Here is a 22472-nt window from a genome sequence, read left to right on the forward strand (position 1 = left end):
GTTACGCGGCCCGTGGATTTCGAGACGATGCAGCTGTCGGTCCCGCGCGCCGCAGTTTTCGCGTATTTTCCATAAATGCCTCGTGGCGAATCCCGCTGGGGGAAATTATGGGAGTATGAATTGGCCCCGTGCTATGCTCGTAGGGTTCACGGAATATCGGAAACTGAATTGGAAAATGAACGTTCGATCGAACTTCGAAATCGTCTCGAAATGCGCGAAATGTCAGAGCATCAGTATTTAAGGATCTATAAAAATATCGTTACGTTGATCACTGAATTCTATTTGGTGTCATTTAATTTTATACCTTATAGGTTCGCTTAAGGCTGCGGTTACAGTGAACGCGTGTTCTGACGAATATGTCCGAATTATTTATCGTATCAGCGAGACAAGTTCAGACACAGTCGTCAGACAACGCATCGAGTGTAACCGCAGCCTAAGGCTTTCAACAAATAAAAAAATCCTGTTTAAGTACCTTGACGACTCCTTCATCGGGCACGTACTGGACCCTCTGCGACACGATGCTCGGCGGCGCTCGGATGTAGATGTTGGCGTAGCCGGTCAACTCTGGGAAACCAGGCACGTAAGCCTTGCAGAAGTACCGTCCAGCCGTCTCGTGATTCACCACGACGCTTATGTTCGGCGTAGTGGCGACCTGTCGCTCCGAGTCCTCGTGGTACCAGCGTATCTCGGGCGTCGGGTTCCCATCGACGTCGCATTGCAAGATCTCTGTCGCGCCGTATTGCGTCTCCACGGAGACTGGCGGGTGTCGAAACTGCGGCCCGTCTGCGGAATTCAATTTTGACCTCCGACAATCCCTCGAGATTGATACGACAGAGGGCGAGAGGGAAAGAGAGCGGATAAGGGAGGGAAAAAAAGGAATCGTGGGACTGGAAGCGTCTCGGAAACGCTTCAGCCTGCCCTATTTTCTGCCACGTTGCCGCGGGATCACGTTCGCCACTTTTGCCCCCGGAAAAGGGGGACCATAAATCGACCGTGAGCCACGCTTGAAAAATACGCCGACAAACGCTCCCCTAAGAACTCCAATTTATCCTCTCGGTTCGCTTTTGACAAGCGTGAGTCGGAATTTTGCTGATGCCCCGCTGCGCGCGAAACCCTCGCAAACTGGATCCCCGCTAAATAACGCGACGAAATTATATTATAGGAACGTCCGCCTCCTGGACCAGTCAGCGAGGATGTAGGGAAAGAATGCAGTCAGCGAATAATAATGCGTAGGTTCGGCGCGACCTCATAAAACTCCTCTACTTTGCCCGCCGCGGAAATACCTGGTATCTACTCTTAGGAGGACTTTAATATTATTCGGAATAACTATGTTTAATTTAATTTTCTGCATTTCCTGCCCCATGCAGATAAATACGGAGAATGTAGAATTTAATTTAATGGAAAAACGGATGCGGGAAATTTGAATTGGTCCCAGACTACCACTCCAATAGCCACATATTTGCCAGAAATTCATCAGTACGTCCTAGTAGTTCGAGTTGTCAAATTTTCAACATCTGCTAGTAATTATAATTTACAGTAATGTGGCAATCAAAGGGTCAATTAATTATACTGGATCAGAAATACATTATATACCAATACTCAGTCCTCGTATACTTACACGTTATATCCAACGTTTCAGTTTCCTCGCTTTTGCCGACGTCGTTATGGACCTCGCACTTTACGATCGCGTCGTGAAAATCGCGGGTAGCGTTGTGGATGATCATCTCCGTGGTGTAGTCCCCGATGACCTTCTTCTCGTTGATAAACCACCTGGGGAAACAGGGGAAGGTTAGGCTGGTGAGCGTGTAATTGCACGATAATTTGCGCGGCACTCGCATAAAAAGGGGCCACCGCAGACGGTCGACCAGCTCTCGCGTGAAAACCTCGAGGATAATTATACATTTTTTAAAATTCTCGCGTTTCTATTATGTTCTTTCCAACGCCTCTCACTCTCTTTTTCTATGCCATTCTTTTCCGGTCCCATTTTCCCAGTATTCCTACATATGCAACGTTCACATATCACTTTCCTGGATGTTCGATCGATACGAGCTTCCAGCTGGTCCACAAACGGCCAAGAATGTGGAAACGATAACCTTTCGCGAATTAGTTCCTCGAGATCATAGTTTATTCCCGTTCTCGGGGCGCAGGTCACAAGATTTATCTTGCACGCCGTGCGGTACAATCGATGAAGAGAGCGCCGAGGATCGTTTCGGATGGCAATAAACGAGAGAGGCGCCTCTTTTCACCACTCGAATCACCCTCATATACGTTATCGAATAGGGAGTCTGAATGGTGCAAGAACGAAAGTTGGCGTAGTCGTGTATCTTGGAAAGGATCCTGAGATCTCTTCCGTATACTCTTCCACTCTTCATCAAAGTCGCGCCGCTAACAGTACTTGAATATCAATCTTAATACGTATTTTATTATTTTCGCGAGATTAGGCGTTGAAAAGTTTGGCCGTAAACTTTGACATCGCCCCAAAGAGGAATATCAACGTGTAGCAACTTTTACGATTTCTATTTGACCGAAGTTCGCGAAGTTCGATGTTTCGGTCCGAGTTGAGTCATTTAATTAAGTTGTTTATCGTTCTTCTTTTAGTTGACGGATTTCGCAAGCTTTCTTCGAGAGCACAGCTTTTCGCATGGCAGTTTGCTTTCGCTTTTACGATTTCCCTTTTATCGGCCACTGAACGCAAACGACACGATTGTTATACAGTCGTGTGAACAAACGTGAGGCTATCGAAGGACACAACAAGACCGTGTAATGCAACGCACAACTAGCTAACATTGTCCTAAACTTTGCATTGTCTGTTCTTTGTAACAGGCATCAATTATTTGCCTGCTCCGTGGTGCAACCGATTGCTTGCTAATTCTCCTTTTGTTCGGCACGTGTGTGTGCTGCCTGTTCCAGACGCTGCTCGATAAAACAACGCCTTTGTGCCTGTTGAAAACACGCGAAATAAGCGTTCTCTGGTTTGGGAAGCCAGACGTCCCACGCGAGCCCAACTCTTTTCCCGCATGGTCCCGGTTTTGGCTAACAGCGTATTTTGCTCGTCGCGTAAAATGGATAGTTCTGTTTGAAAAGCTATAGAATCGAAAGATTAGGAGCTTTTTCAACGACGAATCGCTGGATTGCTTCCGTTGTCACTTCCGATATTGTGCGAGGGAGAAATTGTCAAATTTTTCACAATTTGAGTGACATGCATAATTGAGATAGAGTATTGGTACTTAATCGCTATTATTCGAGGCTTTCAAGTATACACGGAAAAAAATTATAAGCCGAGTTATTATAGTCTCTCAGAGAACTTATAAAAGCACTCTAATAGACCAACAGATTTAGTAAGAGTCGACTTTGTAGATTTAACAAAGCTGCTTTCACTGTAGCTAAGTCACCTTTGTTAATTTTACAAAGAACCACAACAAATCCTACAAAAGTCTGCCCTGCTTAAATCTACTTAAGAAAATTTTACAAGATCTCTATGACAATTTTTTCCGTGTAAGCTCTGTTAAGAAACTGCTCAGTTTTTCTGACGTTTAGGTATTGCAGACAATTTCCCTAGAGACTAGAAATGCCACTGCTACGTTTTTCCTCTCCTCAATAAAAACTGATAGTATATTCTGGTAGCAAGAAAAAAAGGGTTAACAAAAAGGCATCACACCCAATCACCCATTTTTACCCACGTTAACCACTTTCCCGCTTCACCCATTTCTGCCATCACGTCCCTTCTTAGATTCATCGAACGTCCTTGTATCGATTATCGGCGTGTCCGCGGTAAAAGCAACCGGAGCCATGGGACTCGCGTTACTTGCATACTAGTACTCACCTGTACTCGACGTTCGGTGGATTGGCCTCGGCACGGCATTTGAACCGGAGCTCAGTCCCCTCGACGATGCGGCCATTCTTGTCCAGCCCCGAGCGGATTCTCAGAGACACTTTCGGCGCGTAGCGAACCTGAAAGCCGAGATGCGAGCGTTCGATAGGGCGCGGTGCACACGGGATGCTCGAGGCATCACGCGAGCCGATGCTCAAACTTTCATGATCATCGCCGAGCCTGGCGTCGTCGCGATCGATCGCGGACGCGCTGGCTCGCGTGACTCCCGGAATACCCCGCGTACTTTATTTTCCGTCGGACGTAATTTCTCAGCAATTAATATCGCGCGGCGACAAGTCCGTAAACGATGTGCCCGCGAATGAGCCACGATGGGGACGGCGGTCGTTGCTCGACTACAGCTTGGACAGATCGCTAATCTCCTCCGTCGAGTTACGACACCGTTATGAATCATTAACACCGTTTTAAGGACCACGAGCAGGCCCATACGGGTAACCGGTTTCTCCCAGCCGTACAGTCACGGGGAATAGAGCCCACCGCTTCATTGTCCGCGGGATGAAAGCGAAAGGCATGAAAGTGGCCCTCTGTCGGACACGATTACGGGATGGACCAGTTTTTGGGACATGGGTGTTGATTATTCTTCACCTTGTTACCGCTTGATTCTGATGGGTTCGCGCGTTAATCTTATTCCTCGTTCGAGAAACGGTTTCTCGAGAAAAATACTTTGTAGCTCGGACGATCTTTATATGAATTATACTTTGGCTCGGTTTTATACGTGACTGAACTCACCTCGACGCGCAGCTTCGCGTTCTGCGGCGTGCGATCGGCCGCGTTCTGACTTTGGCACGTGAACGTCGTGTTGTCGTGGTCCTTCCGCGGCATCACCTTCAGGACGGATTTCACAGTGTACAAGGGGCCGTCGTCGAACGGCTCCTTCGTCGTTTTGATCCCTCTGTGCAGCACGTTTCCCAGCCCGTCGATCCACGTGATCTGAAACGATGTGACGCACTATTATGCAGCTGAAAGTTTCGAAGGCGCTCGTCTTGGGAAGCTTGTGTGAATGGAAAGTTATTAGCGCGTGGAACATTTCTAGTTGTAAGTTAAATTACATGGATATCTAGGAAGCTTGAAATGGAAATGTTCTCTTGTAAGTATAACTCCAGCTGAATGCTGCTCGCTTTGGTACATACGTCTTAATATTAACATTTAGCAAAGAAGTGGATTTGGGACAGTGTGAAATTCATTTGCATGAGAATTCATTTGAAAATTGGATGAATTAATATAAATGTCGATATTGGAGAATAATAGTTATAAATAATTTGCATTAAACAATGAGTAAAATTGTTGCTGATAGCATATCTATCTAGAATTATTATGATAATGACTACATTATCGAATATACCTATGAAAATTTCACGCGTTATTGTCTGGTAGCTTGATTTAGAGAATTCAATCAACCAATCAATTGAATCGATGTTATTATTTTGTTCTCTCGGAATGCTACAAATACAAGCCCGCGACCGCCAAGTCCTCAGATCCTTCCCTGGTTTCACTGGGGACGGATCTCCCCCATACCTCTGGGGTTCCTTGGGTGAGCATCTCAAGGGTGGTCACTTAAGGGATGAGGGTTTCCCTGCATCCTGACCCCTGTACCTTTCTACTCCAACAGGGGAAGTATCCTTTGACCTCTGACCCATCCCTTAAAGGGCCCTAGCCTCTCACCTGAGCCCTTCTTCTCTTTCCTCGTTTCCTTCTCTTATCTCCTCAGTTCTTTTTGTTTAACCCTTTCTCCTCTCTCTTCTTTTCTCTCTTCTCACTCTTTTTTCCTTTCTTCTTTTTTTCTCCCCTCTCTCTTCCTCCCTTTCTTGAATTCTCTTCCCAGCCCTTTCTCTTCAACTCTCTTTCCTCTGTTCTCAACTCTGATTCCTCAGCCCTCTCATGGTTCCTTCCTCTCTTCTCAGTCCATGCTTCTCAAGGGCTGGATGAAGGAAGACAAGAAGTGAATACAACAGGAATTAGGGATTGCGTGAGAAGATGTTCGTGTAACATTTTTTTTCTATTGAGTTTCTGTTTTTAAATTCTTACTGCTTGATACGACAATCTTTCTAAAATCAACAGAGCTCTACTTCGTTTGACATGCCTTATCGAACAAAAAATTATCACCCACCTCACTGTCAATTGTTATAAGAGGAAACGGGCTTGCTGAAGGATCCATCAGATTTCGAGACCGTCTTATCGAACGTCGCGAAGAGCTCATCTGAAGTCAAGAGAAGACTGGAGGTGAACACAGGACGCGCATATCAAAAGTTATTTCATTATAACAGACGCCGTCATATTTTATTCAATAATTCGGCTATGATCGATCTTCGTGATCAGGTTCCAAAGGCTCCAGTAAGTAGCAGATCCGGGATAGTGCAGATTCTCGATAGTTACAAGTTCACAGTAAGCTTTCTGAACTTTGAAATTTTTCCCCGAAATTAATTCACCCTGCCATCGTTTGATTCAAAGTCGACTCGCATTACATGTTTGAACCGATGCCACTCGAGAGATAGCGCGTTCCCTTTATCCTTTTGCATGAGTCGACCTCGTTTCGGATACATTAACACCGACGTTTATCTCATTGTTCAAACGTTACAGGACTCCGATTTGCTAGGATACTCTTGTAACAATCTCTCTTGAAAATCGATCTAATCGATTCTAATTAGGCATCTCGTATTACGGGTTCAATGTGGTTCGTGAATTCTATTGACGGTTTCCGGTTGGAGACACCCTTTTCAGTGGTTCGTTTCACTCGTAATCGATGCTAGGGGTTACTCTGGTACAAACGTGTCTGCAAATATTGCGAAAACGGTTGCAAAATTTCGTACTTACATTATTCTTACATATCCTGCTAATTTCGTTCAACCCACGAATATAAAATTCAACAGTGGCTGCCGAGGAAGCACGACGCAATGAGAAATACATTAAAGTAACCTAGTTCCACTTGTAGGACAATTCATTCCATAAGAAACGAGCCACATTAATTCGTTACGATTAAGTGGCCCATTTGTCTGTCAAAGCCGAAGGGAAGGTTCTCCTATGAATGATTTCTTGGAAGTTCAACCTCTATTCTTTTCAACTCGTGATTGATACTTAACAGGGCTCGCGATCAGAATGATTTATGTTCTAAAAGAGCCTCAGCAACAGCTATGAATTGTTTTCAAAAGGTATCCGAGGAGAATCCAGCGCAGTACATTCTCATATGAACCCTACAAACGGATATATCGTCTAGTGCTCTAATAAAGGTGTGTGTTGGTCCTGGAATCAGCCACTGAAAGAGCTTCCATATCGTCTGGTGAACGAGAATCGACGCACACTGTTCCACAGCTCGTCTGTTATTCGGCTAGGTGACCTGAACGCACGCATACACGGTAGAACAAGAGGCGTGCAAGCGTTCACGTAGACGAGGCAAAGTGGCGTGGCTGCACCGACGTGAATCGATCGTATCGTCTATAATTAGGCATGCTGTATCAGTGCTTCTGCACTCTCATATCACTTCGGGTTCCGACTCGCTTCGCTCGAGCACACTATTTACGATACTTGGCTGTGCGACCCGCATGCCAGACCGCGTTGTAATTTTAATAAACGCGTCCACAATTACCGGCTGAGGGTGCGCGAGAACGCGCTGAGAGGGAACGAAGGTAAGGACAGAAGCGGGAAGAAGCGAAAAAGAAACGACGCCAGATCGTCGGGTCCGGATGGACGGTCTTTGAAATTTCTTTTCCTCGCCCGATGAATATTCGATGAGGGGGCGACCACCCCTTGGCAAGGAACTTTTCTTGCATCTTGACTCGAGAAAATATACGTACTCTCTTCGCGCCCTTACGTAGCAGAGAGGAACGCTCGTCGACTTAATTCCAGCTTCGTCGGCGGCTGCGGGGGTGGCAATCGCGCTGATGGATCCCCGACTTCGCGGGCCAGTGCGAGAAATAATGGAAGAATGATCACTTGGATGCAACGTGTGGCAACGTGGAAACATACCTATTCGTTGCCAGATATGCGAGACAAGTTTTCTTGTTTCTTTTCACTTATCACATTTATGCGTGCAAAATATTTTAATAGACAGAATTTTATGTCTTAAGATACTCACAGTCCACCGAAGTGTTCTGATTGGCCTTTAAAAAAGCGAGACAAGTCTTATAGAATTATTAAAAGTGTCGAATCCTGTAATTTCAACTTACTCTGACCTAACTCATTTATAAACTTGTGGGCGTGGTAAAAATTCTGTATAGTCTGATTTTTTCATCGTTGTCAGATTCACAATAACGTCCGACTATTTCTCAAATGTTTAATCAAAGCCGCTTTACGACATCAATTCAACGTATCAGGGGTGCAATATCCAACCAAACCCAGCGAAAAGCGCGATCGAAGATTTACGGTGTCATGAAACTCTTTCGAATTGCGATGCACGCATCAAGACACACCTAGCTTCGTTTAGTTTGCCTCCACGGTGGCCGTTTGCGGGAAATCGATCTCCCCTGCTCTAATTAGAAGTTCCGCGGACTCTGGTTGTACGATTTGAATTGCGTCGCGTATTTTACCTGTCGCTGGTAACGAGAAGAGCTCGCGGTCGTACCAGGGGAACGTGTATAATCGCGATCATAAAGCTCGAAGAGCTGGTCGTACGATCGATTTGCTGTCCCACCCTAAATAAATGCACCGTGAACGTCCGAGCAGCGTTCACCGATTTCCTTCCATCGAGCGGTTTTTTACGACCTAAATATCGTTGAACGTCAGTCGATCGTCGCGACCCCTCTCTTTTTGTGAAAACGGTGTCTCCGTAACCTTGGCTCCAGCCGTTTATTTTCAGCGTAGCTTCCCCTAACGCTCTTATATTTTTATAATTCCACGTAAGCGGGTAATCTCGTTTAATGTTTCCGCGCCGGTTCGTTAAAGGGTGCTTTATAGTCCTTTATGGAATTAATTAAGAACCGGGGAAGAGGAGCGACGCGGCACACAGAGATTGAGGGAGAGGGATCCGTTAAGATCGACTTCGTTTTCCTCCCGCTCTGAATATTCGCACTGGGTCAACGATAATACTGTCAATTTCGCCCAGTTTCTTGACAATTTTTTCTCGTATTATGAAAGGACAGATGATTTAAACGATTAATGTCGCTTTGTGTTACATTCATCAGCTTTTTTGGGTGAAATCAATGAGACAGACGCTCGAAAGCTCGACTAGGATGTATGTGCGTAATAAAGCTTGATTAAGAGAATGCTCAAACTTTTCGACACGTTCGCTAGAACATGTAACTAAAAACTGATATTTTTTATTGAATTTTACGGTTGTACCGAGGTACACCATGCCTTTTACGGATTTGATTGGGAAAATAGAATACACGCGTGGAATCCGATATATTTTTTAAATGGAATTCTGTGGACAGTGGAAATATTCTGTTTGGCGTGCCTATGCGCTGTAAAATTGATATACGAGAGCTATAAGTGTGACGTTAAATCAAATACATTTTTTATTTATTTGCGAACAGACGGCAAGTCAGTGTACATACAAATATTCCCTTTCCCATAAGTAAAATTTACATTAACTCCAATTTCCAAATAGATCACAGTATTGAAACTCCAATGAGCTTGCAGCAATTCAACGCTAATTGTTAAGCGAAATCACGAAATTCTATTTCGTTTTTTACGACGTGCCACTCTTTCTCTCCAAAACTACATAATTTCCCTTCTAATCAATTCGCGAATACTCACAGCATCAATCACAAGTTCATCTAACTATAGACATGCTCTCGACTACTCCATAATTTGTAACACGATTCGGGGATACGTTTCGACGCTTCTAAATAATTCGCGGCAATCGCCAACGCCGTGTTCGATGCTCCTATTAATAAATACCATCCTGGTTTACTCAAAATCCCGTACATCTCGTTGTTAAATTACCAACGAGAAGAGATCCAGCATCGGCTAAAAGGGGAACGATCTTTTCTCTTCCGACGCTCCTGCGTTTAATTGCGTCGCGTCGAATAATTCGATCGAACAAATTGGCTCCGCGTCACCTTACTAACGAGCAAGCTTTCTGCTTCAACGGTCGCCGGATTGTAACCTTCGGAGTGGCTGGCTCGATTTTCGACGAGCTCTGGACGCCTTGCCAGCCTGTTCGAATTTTATGGGAGCACAGAACGCTGCCAGACGGTTCCCCCAGCCGTCAAATTTCCACGTTTCCCTGGCTTTTCCGTCACCCGTCAGGGCAGAACGCTCGTTTACGCGACCCCGTATTTACGCGAGCGTACACGGCCAAACGAGTCGCGGTGTTACCTCATTAAGCAGCTGTGAATATAACAGAAGTAGCCGGGAAGTTCGCGCGCCGACTGGCAAGGATGAATGAATCTCATCGGGTTTCATTAGATACGAATCAAGCTAGGAGACGACAAAGGCGAGGAGGCCTCTAGCCGACAAAAACGACCACTCGTCACCCTAATGAAATTAATTATCCGCGGCCGAGGCAGGTCGCGAGCGCGAGTCATCGAGCGACACGCGTTACACCGTTATAATTGCCGTCCTCCGTATTTCGTCGGCGGGCGTGTAACTGTTCCCAGCCGCGAGCGCGAGACCTCGACCGACGTCGTGTGCACTTGACATCCGCGCCGCGCGCTTCTCTCTGCTCCGCGGATGGAAAAGGCGCCCCCTCCGCCCCGTAAATCCAGAAAGTCCTTTCACCGTGTCGCGTAAAAGCCGCGTAAGAACCCTTTCGGTAACGACGCGCGGATTTCTCGCGGTTCCCGCGCTGCTCCCACACATGTGCGAGGCGCGAGTGTTGGAACGCGACGTATCCGTGGCTGAACTCACGCGGGAGCTCGCGGAACTCTGTTCGTCGCTCGAGAAGCACTCAGCTGCTAAAAAGATTTTCTTGGATTATTGTAAAAATGCATTACGGTTCTAGCGTCGACGCGGGGGAGAAAAAATGGTACGGTTTTCTTGATAAGCTGTAAATGGCGATGCAGCTAATATGGCGTTGCAGGAGGTGTTTCGCTTTAATTGAATGCCTGCGGTGTCTCCGTTGTCTTTTATGGTAATGTTTGGAGATAGTGTCATTTGCTTCAGAGGAAAAAGTATTAGAATTTTTGTAATATGTAGAGCTGATGGTTGTGGGTTTTTTAAAGTGGATGATGTTTTAAGAAAATTGGACGTGCTACTGTAGAAGACAAATAGTCTGTCAGTATAGCTATATCTGTATGGAAAAAGTTATTCATCACTCATATTTGGATCGTCTGGTATCTAGGAAAGAAAAGACTCCTCCAGACCAATCAATATGATATTGTGATCTCAACCAAAAGTAATTGTGCTGAAAATCACGAAGCGCTGCCATTGCTGATATACATTTAGCTCTAATGAGAGGGATGACCGCCCTAATGTATCCATGAACATCAGAGCTGGATTGAATCCAAAGCTTTCTAACGAGTTACAGCACTTCCAAGCGCGTTGATACTGGATGGTCTATTATTGTACATACAGGGTTTGTCGCAATAAATTTACAGGAATAAATCCCATGACTCGCTAACGTTATAGTTAGCCACTAATTGCAATGGACGACGGCTGGAGCAAGTCACGAAAGTTGACTCGAAGTGGTTATGACTTTCACTATTTCTTCAAGAGACCCGAGAATGTTTCTTTCCTTCACTGCCTCTTGGCATGAAATCATGATACGCAGAAAATGCCGTAGAAATATTAAAAATTACCATTAAATTCCTCATATAAGCGAATGCATGTTAAAAATATGCATCTCGTTCCCCAACATATCCATTTCTCCGCTATCAAACTCTGTGGTCGAAATATTCTAACACAGTGGGCTGTTCATTTGAAATTCATACATCCAGGTGGGCTTCCTAATATTCCAATACAATATCCTCAATACTGCGTGACGCATAATATGGCCGATCGAACACTGACAGGCAAATATTGCCGTTAATTTCTACAGCTGCAATTGGCTCCTATCCAGAGGTTGGATGAATCCCTTTCCCATTTCGTCCGTATCACTCTATAGTTCCTAATTTTTATCAACCCTCGGTCGACGAGGATTCCCTTTTAATAAAAACCTCATCGCCATTGTCTCTTATGAATGTATGCAGCAATCTCTAGAGCGTTTCTTTTTTCGCTACTTATATTTACGCTGTTTGCATGAAGTTGAACGGTGAAATTGTTCCCTTTGAACTCCCGTAATGGAATTAAGTGCGCGACAGCGATATTGAAATTTTGTTTCGCGAAAACTTCACCATGTTTTGCGGCATAAGTTTCTGTAACAATATGAAAGAAATTTATTCGAACAGCAGAGTTATGAGGAAACGAAAGGGAGGGAGGCAAGGCTTTGAGAAAGGAACGAGGGCGAGTTTGAGAGGGGATGGAAAAGTCGTATCGACTATTGCAGTGATCAGAAAGGATATTTGGTTCTGATATTAAAAATTCAATTAGTTCATTTATACATCTTTCTCTACGCAACTACTTAATAGTTAGGAAAGGGTACCTTTAAAAAATCAAAACGTTTCCCTTACCATGTCGGGGATAAATTTCCCAACGAGTTCGACGTGAAAAAAAATGTCGAGGATCGCGTGACGCGGGGTAAAAATCGTGGAACTTCTAACGATCCGCTCCCGGCGAGCCTTCCTCCGCCATCAACCTCCCCGCGTAATGAAACACGTTTATCGAAGAGTCCACGTTAGTCGTTCAACTCGAAAAAACACGGAGGATGCTCGTTAAATCGTAACATAAATTACGAAGGGCGAATTTGCTCGAAACTCCCGTAAATGGATTATTTGACGTAGATAAAAAATGATGATCGACGAGAAAAACCATTTGAGCTGTTTAAGCTTCCAACCTGCTTCAAACTGAAATTAAGATCCACTGTTGAGCACCTCTTCTTAAAGACCTTCCTTTCAGGTACGTTTCAAAGAAATTAATATCGCAAGGAATAGGTTGGATAAGGTGTATTATAATAGCGGCGACTGACGCAAGAGCAGTTCCAAAGGATTCGTATATTCAGTAATTAATAATCATGAGCGCAAGCGTGCTCTGTTTTATTTGTATTTTTAAACGAAACTTTTTCCAAGATTCAATTTCTAAGAGAATTCGGGTTAGGTCTCCTTCTCATAAATTGGCCCAGTAATCAAGGGATTAGAGATCCTCAGTTTAACCCATTGATTTTCTCCTTCCATTGACACATTTCTCCCTTTGTTTCCCCATTAGCGGAGCTCTTTTATTTTCTACGTGCTGCAGTCTTGCCCTGAATAGTCGACGCCATTTCGGCGGGAAAATCATGTATCCTGAGCGAGATACCAGTCCAGAAATGCTTCGGCGAATAAAGCCGTGGCTCGATGAAAAGTCGAGAGCTTCCGATTGGTCGGCGAGAAAGCTGCGGGAATTTTCGAGGGAAATCGCTTATGCGATGCATCGGAACGCGTGAATATAACGCCGCTGGAAACGCGTTCCGCGCCACACTCCTGTATATTCATTTAAATGAAACGCAATTATCCGTATCGTTATCGTGCCGTCAATCCGACGCTTTGGCGCGGAGAGGTTTCCCTCGTTTAAAATGGACAGCGTCCCTGATGGACGGCAATCGCTTCCCGCGCCATTATGCGTCGGTTGTTTTAATTACCGCGACGATTTCCAGCGCAGGAAGCTCGCTCTTCTTTCGTCTTCTCCGAACGTTCATCTTCTTCGCTAATTACTCTTACTCTCCCTCCCTCTCACGAATTCCTGGAGATCCGAGGGAGAACTTATTACGCCAGCTCGGTGAAATAATTCATGAGAGCAGTGTTAGTCGGTGGGTACGCAAGTCGTTTCGCAGATGCGTATCAGTCGGCCTCTGTGCGCCCCGTAATCGATGCAAAAGACGTCCGTGATTTGTAATCGCGATCGTTCGACCTCGAATACGCGAATTCCTTCCACGGTTTCCGTCGTTTTTCTCCTCTGTCCCTGCCCCATCCGTGCACGTTTGATAACTCCCACGATTCACGAGCAGAACCGCTCCTCTCGTTCCGTCCGACGAGCGGAACACGATAATTGCCGTCCGCGGTTCAGCAGGTTCCGCCGTTATTGATAACCCAGTCGAGCATCCTTGGCAGCGACGCGCTCCACCCATCCACCCCTCCATTCCGCTATCGTTTTTGTAACTCGAGACAATTCGGTCGTGATGCGCACACAAATGGAAAACATTTTTCGGGGGGAAAAAATGGAAACCGAGGCCGCACACGCGCGCGTTATCGCGCGGATCGATCGAAGAGGCGTTTGTGCTCCGCTACGATGCTTTCAGCGGTCGAACAATGCCGAGAGTTTTGCGGAGGTTTTCCGCGATTATTCGTCTATCGTATGGCCACGGAACGCGCGTAATCGACGAATTACGGATCGAAACGCTGCTCAACGATTACGCTCCCTCGCCTTCCCCTTTTATTTGCCTCCTTTTTGTTTTCGCTAAAGAGGCTGGCTCTTGCGTTATATAAACTAGTAACTACTCGAGTGGTGGCAAACAAGTTCGCTGGTCACAATTTGCGGGCCGTTCCACCGCAATGGTCCATTCGGGAAACTATCTTACTAACTGTTTACTGCCTGCAATGCTCTTTTCTTCTTTCCGGAGTGCACCGTAATATAACTCCGAAAAGAGCAACGCTGCGGGAGAAAGAGAAAACCGGTCTGACGAATCGCGATTCGAAGCCGAAGCTTTTATTTGCTGCGTGATTGCTCTAATTGCCCTGCCTGGACCATTGATAAACTGTTTTTTCTTGGGGTTGATAAGCAGTGATTACTGATACCGTTAATCTTCACTAGCGGAGGCTGTGATCAGGGGTGATTGAAAAACTTTTTGCTGGAACAAGTGCCACTGTCACTGTTATTATATTTAATTCTCGTTATGTTACGTAGTTAGAATAACAGTTTCTAACTACTCCATATCACTTGCGTCTTACTTGATTTTTTACTTCATTTTAATGACAGTTCCTTGAACTCTCTCTTTATGGCACAGAATTCTTTTCTCGCACCTATTTTTCAACTTCACGAGTTTGCATACTCACTCCATTAATTTTCTTCTCGAACTCAAATTCTGTACCAGCTACACACATAACGTGGCCAGCATACAGATTTCATCTTTGTTGTACAACAAACTTGTCAGGCAAATATTTAGTCTCTTTCTTTGATCTATAGACTATGAACTTACTTTGCACTAGTTCACTTGATCAGCACCGAAATTCCAGCAATCGTTTGCATAGGGATAGTATTCAAGATACATACAAAGATCGTCGTGCAGAAGTCGTTTGGAGGAAACGATCATTTCCACGTTTTCGACGTGGTCAAGCCAACCACGTCGTTTCGATCGAATGGTCAAGCCAACGATACCAGAGTGACCGATGATAATTGAATTCCAGACTCATCCCCCAATCGTCTGCGCGAAAATATACATATATTTAATTTATGACTGAAATAGTAAAATGCCCCAGATTTTCAAAAATTCTTTCTATTCTAAAACTGAAACTAAAACTGACTAAAACTACAGGTGAAATGATTGATTTCGAAACAATCAATTCTTCTCAACTTGAATTGAAACTAACAACTAACTCTTCTATTTTCAGTTCCTTCCTAGTTCCATGCTAAAATCGTCTAGCCTCTCTATCCATTTCCACACCTCACCGCGGAGTGGCGAGTGTATTCACAGATTAGCGTTACAGCGCCTGAATGTAACGTTGTTACAGAAACTTTGGACAATCACATTACCCGAGGTTGGGAGTGGAAAAATGTTTGCCAGAACGTTTCGAGCGCGGTTTTCATCAGGCCCTCCGCGAATCCCTGTTCCCGCGCAGCGACATTAATCAAGGGATTCGCGTAATTTTAATTAAAAACCGCGGGTCGGTGGAGGCTCGCGCTCGCTTGCGACCGAACGGCCGTGAAACAAATTTAATTAATTTTTCGCCGGTGGTCCCAGCGTTGACGACAATCCCCGCGACTCGTTATTTATCTAGGCCGAAAGGCGTTCTTCCGCGGTTGTCGAGCCACCGATCGAAAACCAGATTTCTGTATTAACGAATGCAATCGCGAAGCCGCAATGCGATCCGAAACGAACGGTGAATTAACGTGGAAAGCCTGGCCGCTTCGAAATTGTTCGCGGTGTCGCGAATCGGCTGGGCGCATTAACGCCGCATCATCGATATCCATGCCCAGCCCTCGTTGTTCTTTATTACATCATTGATTCAATAAGCTCTCGGATAAAATTAGAATCCCCGCGAATTTCGGACACGCGGTAAATTTCGAACGAACGTCCTGGGTACGCTGGCTTCCCCGAATCTCTGCACTTTACGCGCGTGCAAACCACGGACCAGGGAAGGAACGATCGATTGTTGGACCGAATCTTTCGTTTCCAGCTCCAGATTGCTCTAATTAATAGAACTATCTGGGTCGGCGACCAGTTCTCTTCTATCTAAACCTAATATTTGAAATGATTGGCGTCCGTGCGGAATTCGCTCGTCGACGAACCCAAGAGTGCGGAGCAAGGCTGTATCGTTTGATGAAATAATTTTCCACTGGTTTCTTAAACGAAATTTCTATGAATTACTATTACGAATATTACGAATTTACTAATTATAAGGGTTACAGTTTCAATATTGATCCAAGGATACATTATCACCGAAATTGTCTTGTCAACCCACTTTTCCCCAATCACTTAGCTAATCACTTGTCCTCGCAATACAACCTCCACCCAAAATACCCTTAAGAGCTTGGAGATCCTCCTTGCCCGACACGTTCGATAATTCGATACGTAATTCAATCGCGGCGTCTCCGTTGCGCTAACGCATGATCTGGGGAGGGCGTCAAGTACGTGCAGCATGTGGCCGCCAAGGGATTAATGATACCATTATTCAAATGGCATCGGTGGCCAGGAGGAATTGAAAGGGAGCGCGCTCGTCGCTCTGCTATTTCACCGTGCATACGTGCGTGCAAAAACATTCCTGGCGAGAGTAAATAGGCAAAGACGAGCAGAATCGAAACAGGAGGACGACGGAGGCTCTTTCCAGCTGCTGCTCTTTTATCTACCGAGCTATTTTTTCCGCGATGCACGCGTGGTGCCTTCAAAGATTCACTTTTCAGGGTATCCAACGATAGTGATGCACGACTCGAAACGGATTCAAACTCGGTCAAGCTGCCATTTCGTCGAGCCTCTTCTGCCTGCTCTGAAAGTGTTCCCCTGGCCCGTCATCGCGACGAGCGCCAGAGGCTCGCGGGTTCGTCGGTCAACATCACGACGGACGTGATTGCACGTACACTTTGTAGCGTCGATGCGTTTGAAGAAGATTTTTCGGGGATACATCTACCGCGTCTGTACGAGTGCAGCGTGGAAAGGACAAAGCCTTTGCTCGCGCTAATTACGCGTCGGACGACATAATATGCTTTAGCGCATTATTTCATACCCCGGGGGTAGCGCGTTTATGTCAGCAGCCGCCCTCTTTTCGCTGTGAAATTAGTTCCCTGTTTTATGAAGGCTACGGGTCCTTTAGTTCCCTCCGTTAATAACTCCTGGGTGTTTGCATCGTGGACGCGATTTGAATAACCGTCGAGATCCTTCGCGAGGTCGGCAATCGTCCAGGAAGATCGCGTTGTAGGTCGACCGATGCCAAAACGATGAAATTCTGTGCGCACTCGATATCAGCTACACCCCGATTATCTTACGAGCGATCTGTTCACAACGCTCTAGTTCTTGGCTCGCCCGCTCCAATCAATATTCAAAAGCAGAAAGGAAGGGCCTTACCTCTGCAGGCGGTTTGCCAGCCACGCTGACGCACTCGATCACCAGCTCACGGTCCTCTGTGGTGATAAGAAAGTCGCCCTGGAGGATCTTCGGTTTCTGAGGCGGGACCAGGACGCTCAATTTGGCGAACCTCGAGCGCAACGCTGGCTGACCGTCGTTCGTGGGCGAGGCCTGGCATTGGTACGTGCCGTCGTCCTCGAGCTCCACGGGGAATATGTGCAACGAGAAGTCACCTGGAACAAGAAAAAACACCGATGCATTTCAGTCCTGCCATTCCGCGTGACCGTTCATGCATTTCGATCCCTTGCTCTCCTTGATCAGAACAGAGAAACCTTTCAGCGGATCGGGTTCCTTCAAATCGAAGCGTTGAAAGGACAGATCTATCACGTTTGCTATTTTCAGGGCCTTGACGAACAGCGTCAATTCTCTAGGAGTGAAGCAACTTTAAAGAACCCTGAAGATATTAAGGCTGAAAACTATTTCCAGGGAAAATAAATTCTTCTGGGCAAATGTACGCGGGTCATACTCGAGAGCGTCGTAACTTTTGAAACCAGTGATGCATAGTGTCCAAATCTGGCTTATCCCATTCGTTCGCGCTGAAACGGTACCGCGCGAAGCCGCGATGAATTTTTAGCGAGGCAGGCGTCGCGGCGCGAGCGGAATTCCAACGCGTCGGAGGTGGTCCGCGGGCAAATTGAACCGGTCGTGAGTTTTTCGCTTGATACGCAGTCGGTGTGCCGACGGTGGAAGGAGAAACGGAGCGCGGCTAGGGGTCGGATAGAAAACCATTTACCCCCGTTGATTGAAACTAACGGTTTACGAGCGTCTGCTCGATCGTATCGCGCGTCGGCCCGTACGTAGGAAATTTCTCCGACTGACGGTTTTATTTCGAAATCTCCGCGTATACGTGTAAGCTGTCAGGAACAACGCGGCGGCCGTGCGAGTGCGAATCGACGCGAATTAGAACGTCTCGTTCCCCAGGGAAACCATATTTCTCTGCCCTCCCCCAGCAGTCGTCCCTCTCGCTCGCCAAATCGCGAGAACACACCCTCAGGCTGCTCCGCCAAGTATCACGGGCGTCGATTATCATCGCCACAAGCAACGACCAATCGCGCGATCAAGTAAATTCGTCTGCAGTGTGATTTATTCGCGCCGAGAGCCCCTTCCGCTCTCCATCCATCCGTCTGTCCATCCATGCATCTATCATTCTGTCCCCCTGCTCCATCCACCCACCCAATTCCCTCTCGCCCGCCGTTTCTTTCATTCCACTCGTGCAACTTTCAACGAGCCGCCTCTACAGTATGCACGGGCCCGATTGTGCCTCGCCACCGACGAACGGGATGAAACCGAAACGAACGAACAACCGGACGACCGGAAGCGACGGGCAGGGCGGCGACAGTGGAAGCGGGGACAAATGGAAAAACGGAATCGTCCCACTTGTACGCACCGACTGATTATTCCCACGATAAATCGCTTCGTTCTTGCAGCAGAACTTTCCCTCTCGATTTTTCGGCTTTTGTTCCTGTCGTCCTCCCCACGAAAGAGACAGCCCACGGTTTTCGCTTCGATGGAGCCGAAGAGATTTGAGGCACGGCTAAGGGGTGTCCCGTTATTTGTGAATATGTCTGTGTGGGGTGGATTTAATGCAGCAAAGTGGTAAAACGAATTCATATAAATGGAGGGGTCTGAGGGAGAGTAATGCCAGCGTGATGCGTCACTTTGGAAGTAGTATAATATCTAAAGGTTATTTTATTTGATAGTAAAATCTTTTACGTTTTTATTATTGCTCATAATGCTTTTGAAGTAGAGTGAAAATGTTCTTTGAAAAATTAGTACTCTTTTGAGCTTGCATGTAGGACGGAATATTATATCATTTAAAGGGTAGCTTCGTAGTTAATTATTCAACTGTGAACAATAGTTTGCGTCAAATCTCCCTCATTTTCCCATCGTTCTCGTTTGAGGTAAGTCTCCCACACATGTAAAAAGTTTCTGCTGTCGCTTCAGGCTACTGAATTCATCAGCACAGTGGTATTCACTTATAAAGGAACATCCTACATTTCCAACAATCGTGACAAGAAGATTTCTATTAACTGCCGTTACTTAACATCCTACCTGCCAGCGGAGTGCCCGTCGAAAGTGGATCATCCGCTCGACGGAACGCGAATATTCGCGGAGTTACACGGCTTACGAGCCTTTTCGCAGTATTTGCGTCCCGCTAACAACGATCCGCTCCTAGGAGGTAATAAACGTCGCATCCCGTTCCTTTTACGCGCGGCGTGCTCCGTGCTGAAAGCCACGGGGCAGATACGCGTATTAGCTTATCCGTGAAAACAAAAAGCTTTTCCAGCGGTGCCGTTTCTCCGTTTTCGACCCCAGTTTGCTGGAACATCGGGGAAAATTGGCCGCGAAACGTATCGTCACGGCGATAAAGGCGTGCCTTATTACGGATCTGATGGGACGCAGCGGGAAGCGAATAGAAATTGGAACACGCTTTCTCATTTTCGTCTATTTTCACCGTTTATCCTCCCAGGCACCGTCGACGGACTTCGTGCTACCATTTCTATACGTTCCTCGCGGTAGAACAACGAAGACGACACGTATCCTATATTGAATATTCGAACAAGAATGGAGAAAATATAAGGATTTATTTCACAGGTGAAAATGAAACGAAGATTAACGAAATTGTGACTATGATAATCGCAGCTTTGTCATGAGCTTTGTAGCGATAATGGTGCCATTTGAATTTTCGAGTTTCAGGCGGATTTTAACAATTTTTGTCTTATTTCGATATCTGGAATTATCCTCGAAATTCTTTCTCGTCTATAGTTGAACATCTTATAAATGAACCATCGTGGAGCAAAGAAGCGCGATAATTTCTGACGAAAGTCGAAACGGTAGAGGAGCTCCGCCGACGGAGAAAAATAATTCGCAGTCGGAGTCGCGCATAACTCACCAAGAGAATTTCCGCGTATTATGAGATGGACAATAATTAGCACTCCTCCATTGAGAAAGTTTCGGAACTCTGACTGGCCAGGAAGCCGCGACATAGTCCCCGTTTCCACGTCGCTTCGTTAATTACTTGCGCGCTGAACACGTTGGCGTCCCTCACGAACGACGTCTGCAAGGCCAATGACACCGACAATTTGCGCTCGAAGTTGAGCAATGAGCCTAACTTTCCCGTAAACAAAGGCGACCGACGGAAAAGTCGTGCTGCTCCTTCGCGGTGCTCGTTTAATTCCTTCAGAATGAAGAACGGCGAGAGCGCAAACGAAAAATGGTGATAAAGAGGCGCGAGAAGTTTCGTTCCTCAGTTGGCAGCGTCGCAACGCCGTTTCCCGCGGACCGAAACGACGTCCTACAGGTGCAAAAGTTTGACGCTTCACGCGATGGACGACTGTTCGCGTAGGCGTGACCTACACTCGGCAACTTCGCGAGTCGAAATCCCGCTTCGCGAGTTACGATTCCTAGAAATTTCCGAGAAAGCGACCGAACAAAGGGCAGGGAACGAGGGCGGGAGAAGTTGGTTGAAAGAGACGCCGCAGAGAGGACGAGGTTACGATCCTTCAGAGGAGGAGGCGCTGGAAGAGCTTTAACGACTAACTGGATGCGGCGAAACAATACATCACGAACAATTAGTTGGTCCGCGTGCAGTCAGCGATATTACAAACGGCCATAATTAATTTTAATTACACGGAACAGGTAGCGAACACTCCACTACAGGCGACTATGATTAATTGCACATCGTCAAGCTGCGGAGCATAGATCGCTTCTGGATCTGGAGAACGTTTAACCGCGATGTGTTACGCGTTTCGGTTAACCCTTGCGTCTCGATGGTTCCCTCTCATCTTTGGAATTTACTCCTCAGCTTTCTGCGTGGAATTTATCGTTAGGCGGTAGGATCGCCTCTTTAGCTTCGTCGAATACCGTAACAAGATCGATTACGATCATTCGAGGCATGACGTATTGCGCGATCTTGCTGGAGGAAGCTGGAGGGAGTTATGGTAACGATTAGCCTGAAGGAGGATATCGGGTATGAGACCTGTGTAATTATACTTCGAAACGAATATATAATGTAGGTATTTCAAGAAAATCTTTATACATGAGGTAGAATTCATACTATTAATTCACCTTTTACTGAGGTGAACACTTATTCTCAAGAATTAATTATAATTTCCAAAAATCGGCAAAAATAGCTTACTTAGTTACGATTAATTATTTAAGTACTCAAAATATTAAATTCATAACTTCTGAATTGTTAGTTTCGATTGTGCTTCCACTGCTTCTCTATCGTTCCTCCCAACTTCTCCCTACTGCAAGCTGCGCAAATTCTAATCAAATTTCTAGCGTTCCAAGAGAATGGCGGCCCGAGTCTTTTATCCGGAACAGGAAACGAACGCTGCGTACGTGGCAGGACGCGCAATATCCGGATATTTCGAATTCAAAATCAGGCCGCTTTTTCGGCCGGATTTCGGCGGGAGTGGGACGATAATCGGAAAACGAAAAATTTGAATAAACGACTGAGAATGGCGGGGTCGCGCATCCAGTACAGTTTTTCACTGGAATATAGGTTACCCATTTGGCTGTGTGCGAGAGTGCGGCCATCGTCCATTTTATATCGCAGGAATACTAATAATCCAGATTTACTGCAGCGGTATGTCAATCAGCCTGGCTATTACCGTCATTATTATTTCGGTTAATTGGATCGCAATTTCCCGTTACAATCGGTTGCGTACAGCGGGAGTTGTACGGTATTATCGTTTCGAATCTCGTCCAGCAGTGGGGAGCCGCGGCTGCGGACTGGTCATTTCCTTTTTGTCCTATTAGTTTTTTCATATTTTTTCGCGGAATAATTATACCGTCAGC

At 46.0% G+C, this 22472-nt stretch overlaps 1 protein-coding gene across 1 annotated transcript in view; it reads right to left on the reverse strand.

Annotated features, from left to right (window-relative positions):
* The window catches only part of LOC143180611 (irregular chiasm C-roughest protein), a 132738-nt gene that overhangs the window by 4940 nt on the left and 105326 nt on the right, over positions 1-22472 (reverse strand). Inside the window, exons 3-7 of the mRNA XM_076380468.1 lie at positions 17610-17842; positions 4619-4819; positions 3824-3951; positions 1619-1770; positions 473-783 (exon numbers count right to left, since the gene is read on the reverse strand). Coding sequence (XP_076236583.1) covers positions 473-783; positions 1619-1770; positions 3824-3951; positions 4619-4819; positions 17610-17842 — 1025 coding nt within the window. The remainder of the gene's footprint in view (positions 1-472; positions 784-1618; positions 1771-3823; positions 3952-4618; positions 4820-17609; positions 17843-22472) is intronic.

This window comes from Calliopsis andreniformis, chromosome 6 (assembly GCF_051401765.1).
Source record: "Calliopsis andreniformis isolate RMS-2024a chromosome 6, iyCalAndr_principal, whole genome shotgun sequence".
Taxonomy (NCBI): Eukaryota; Metazoa; Arthropoda; class Insecta; order Hymenoptera; family Andrenidae; genus Calliopsis; species Calliopsis andreniformis.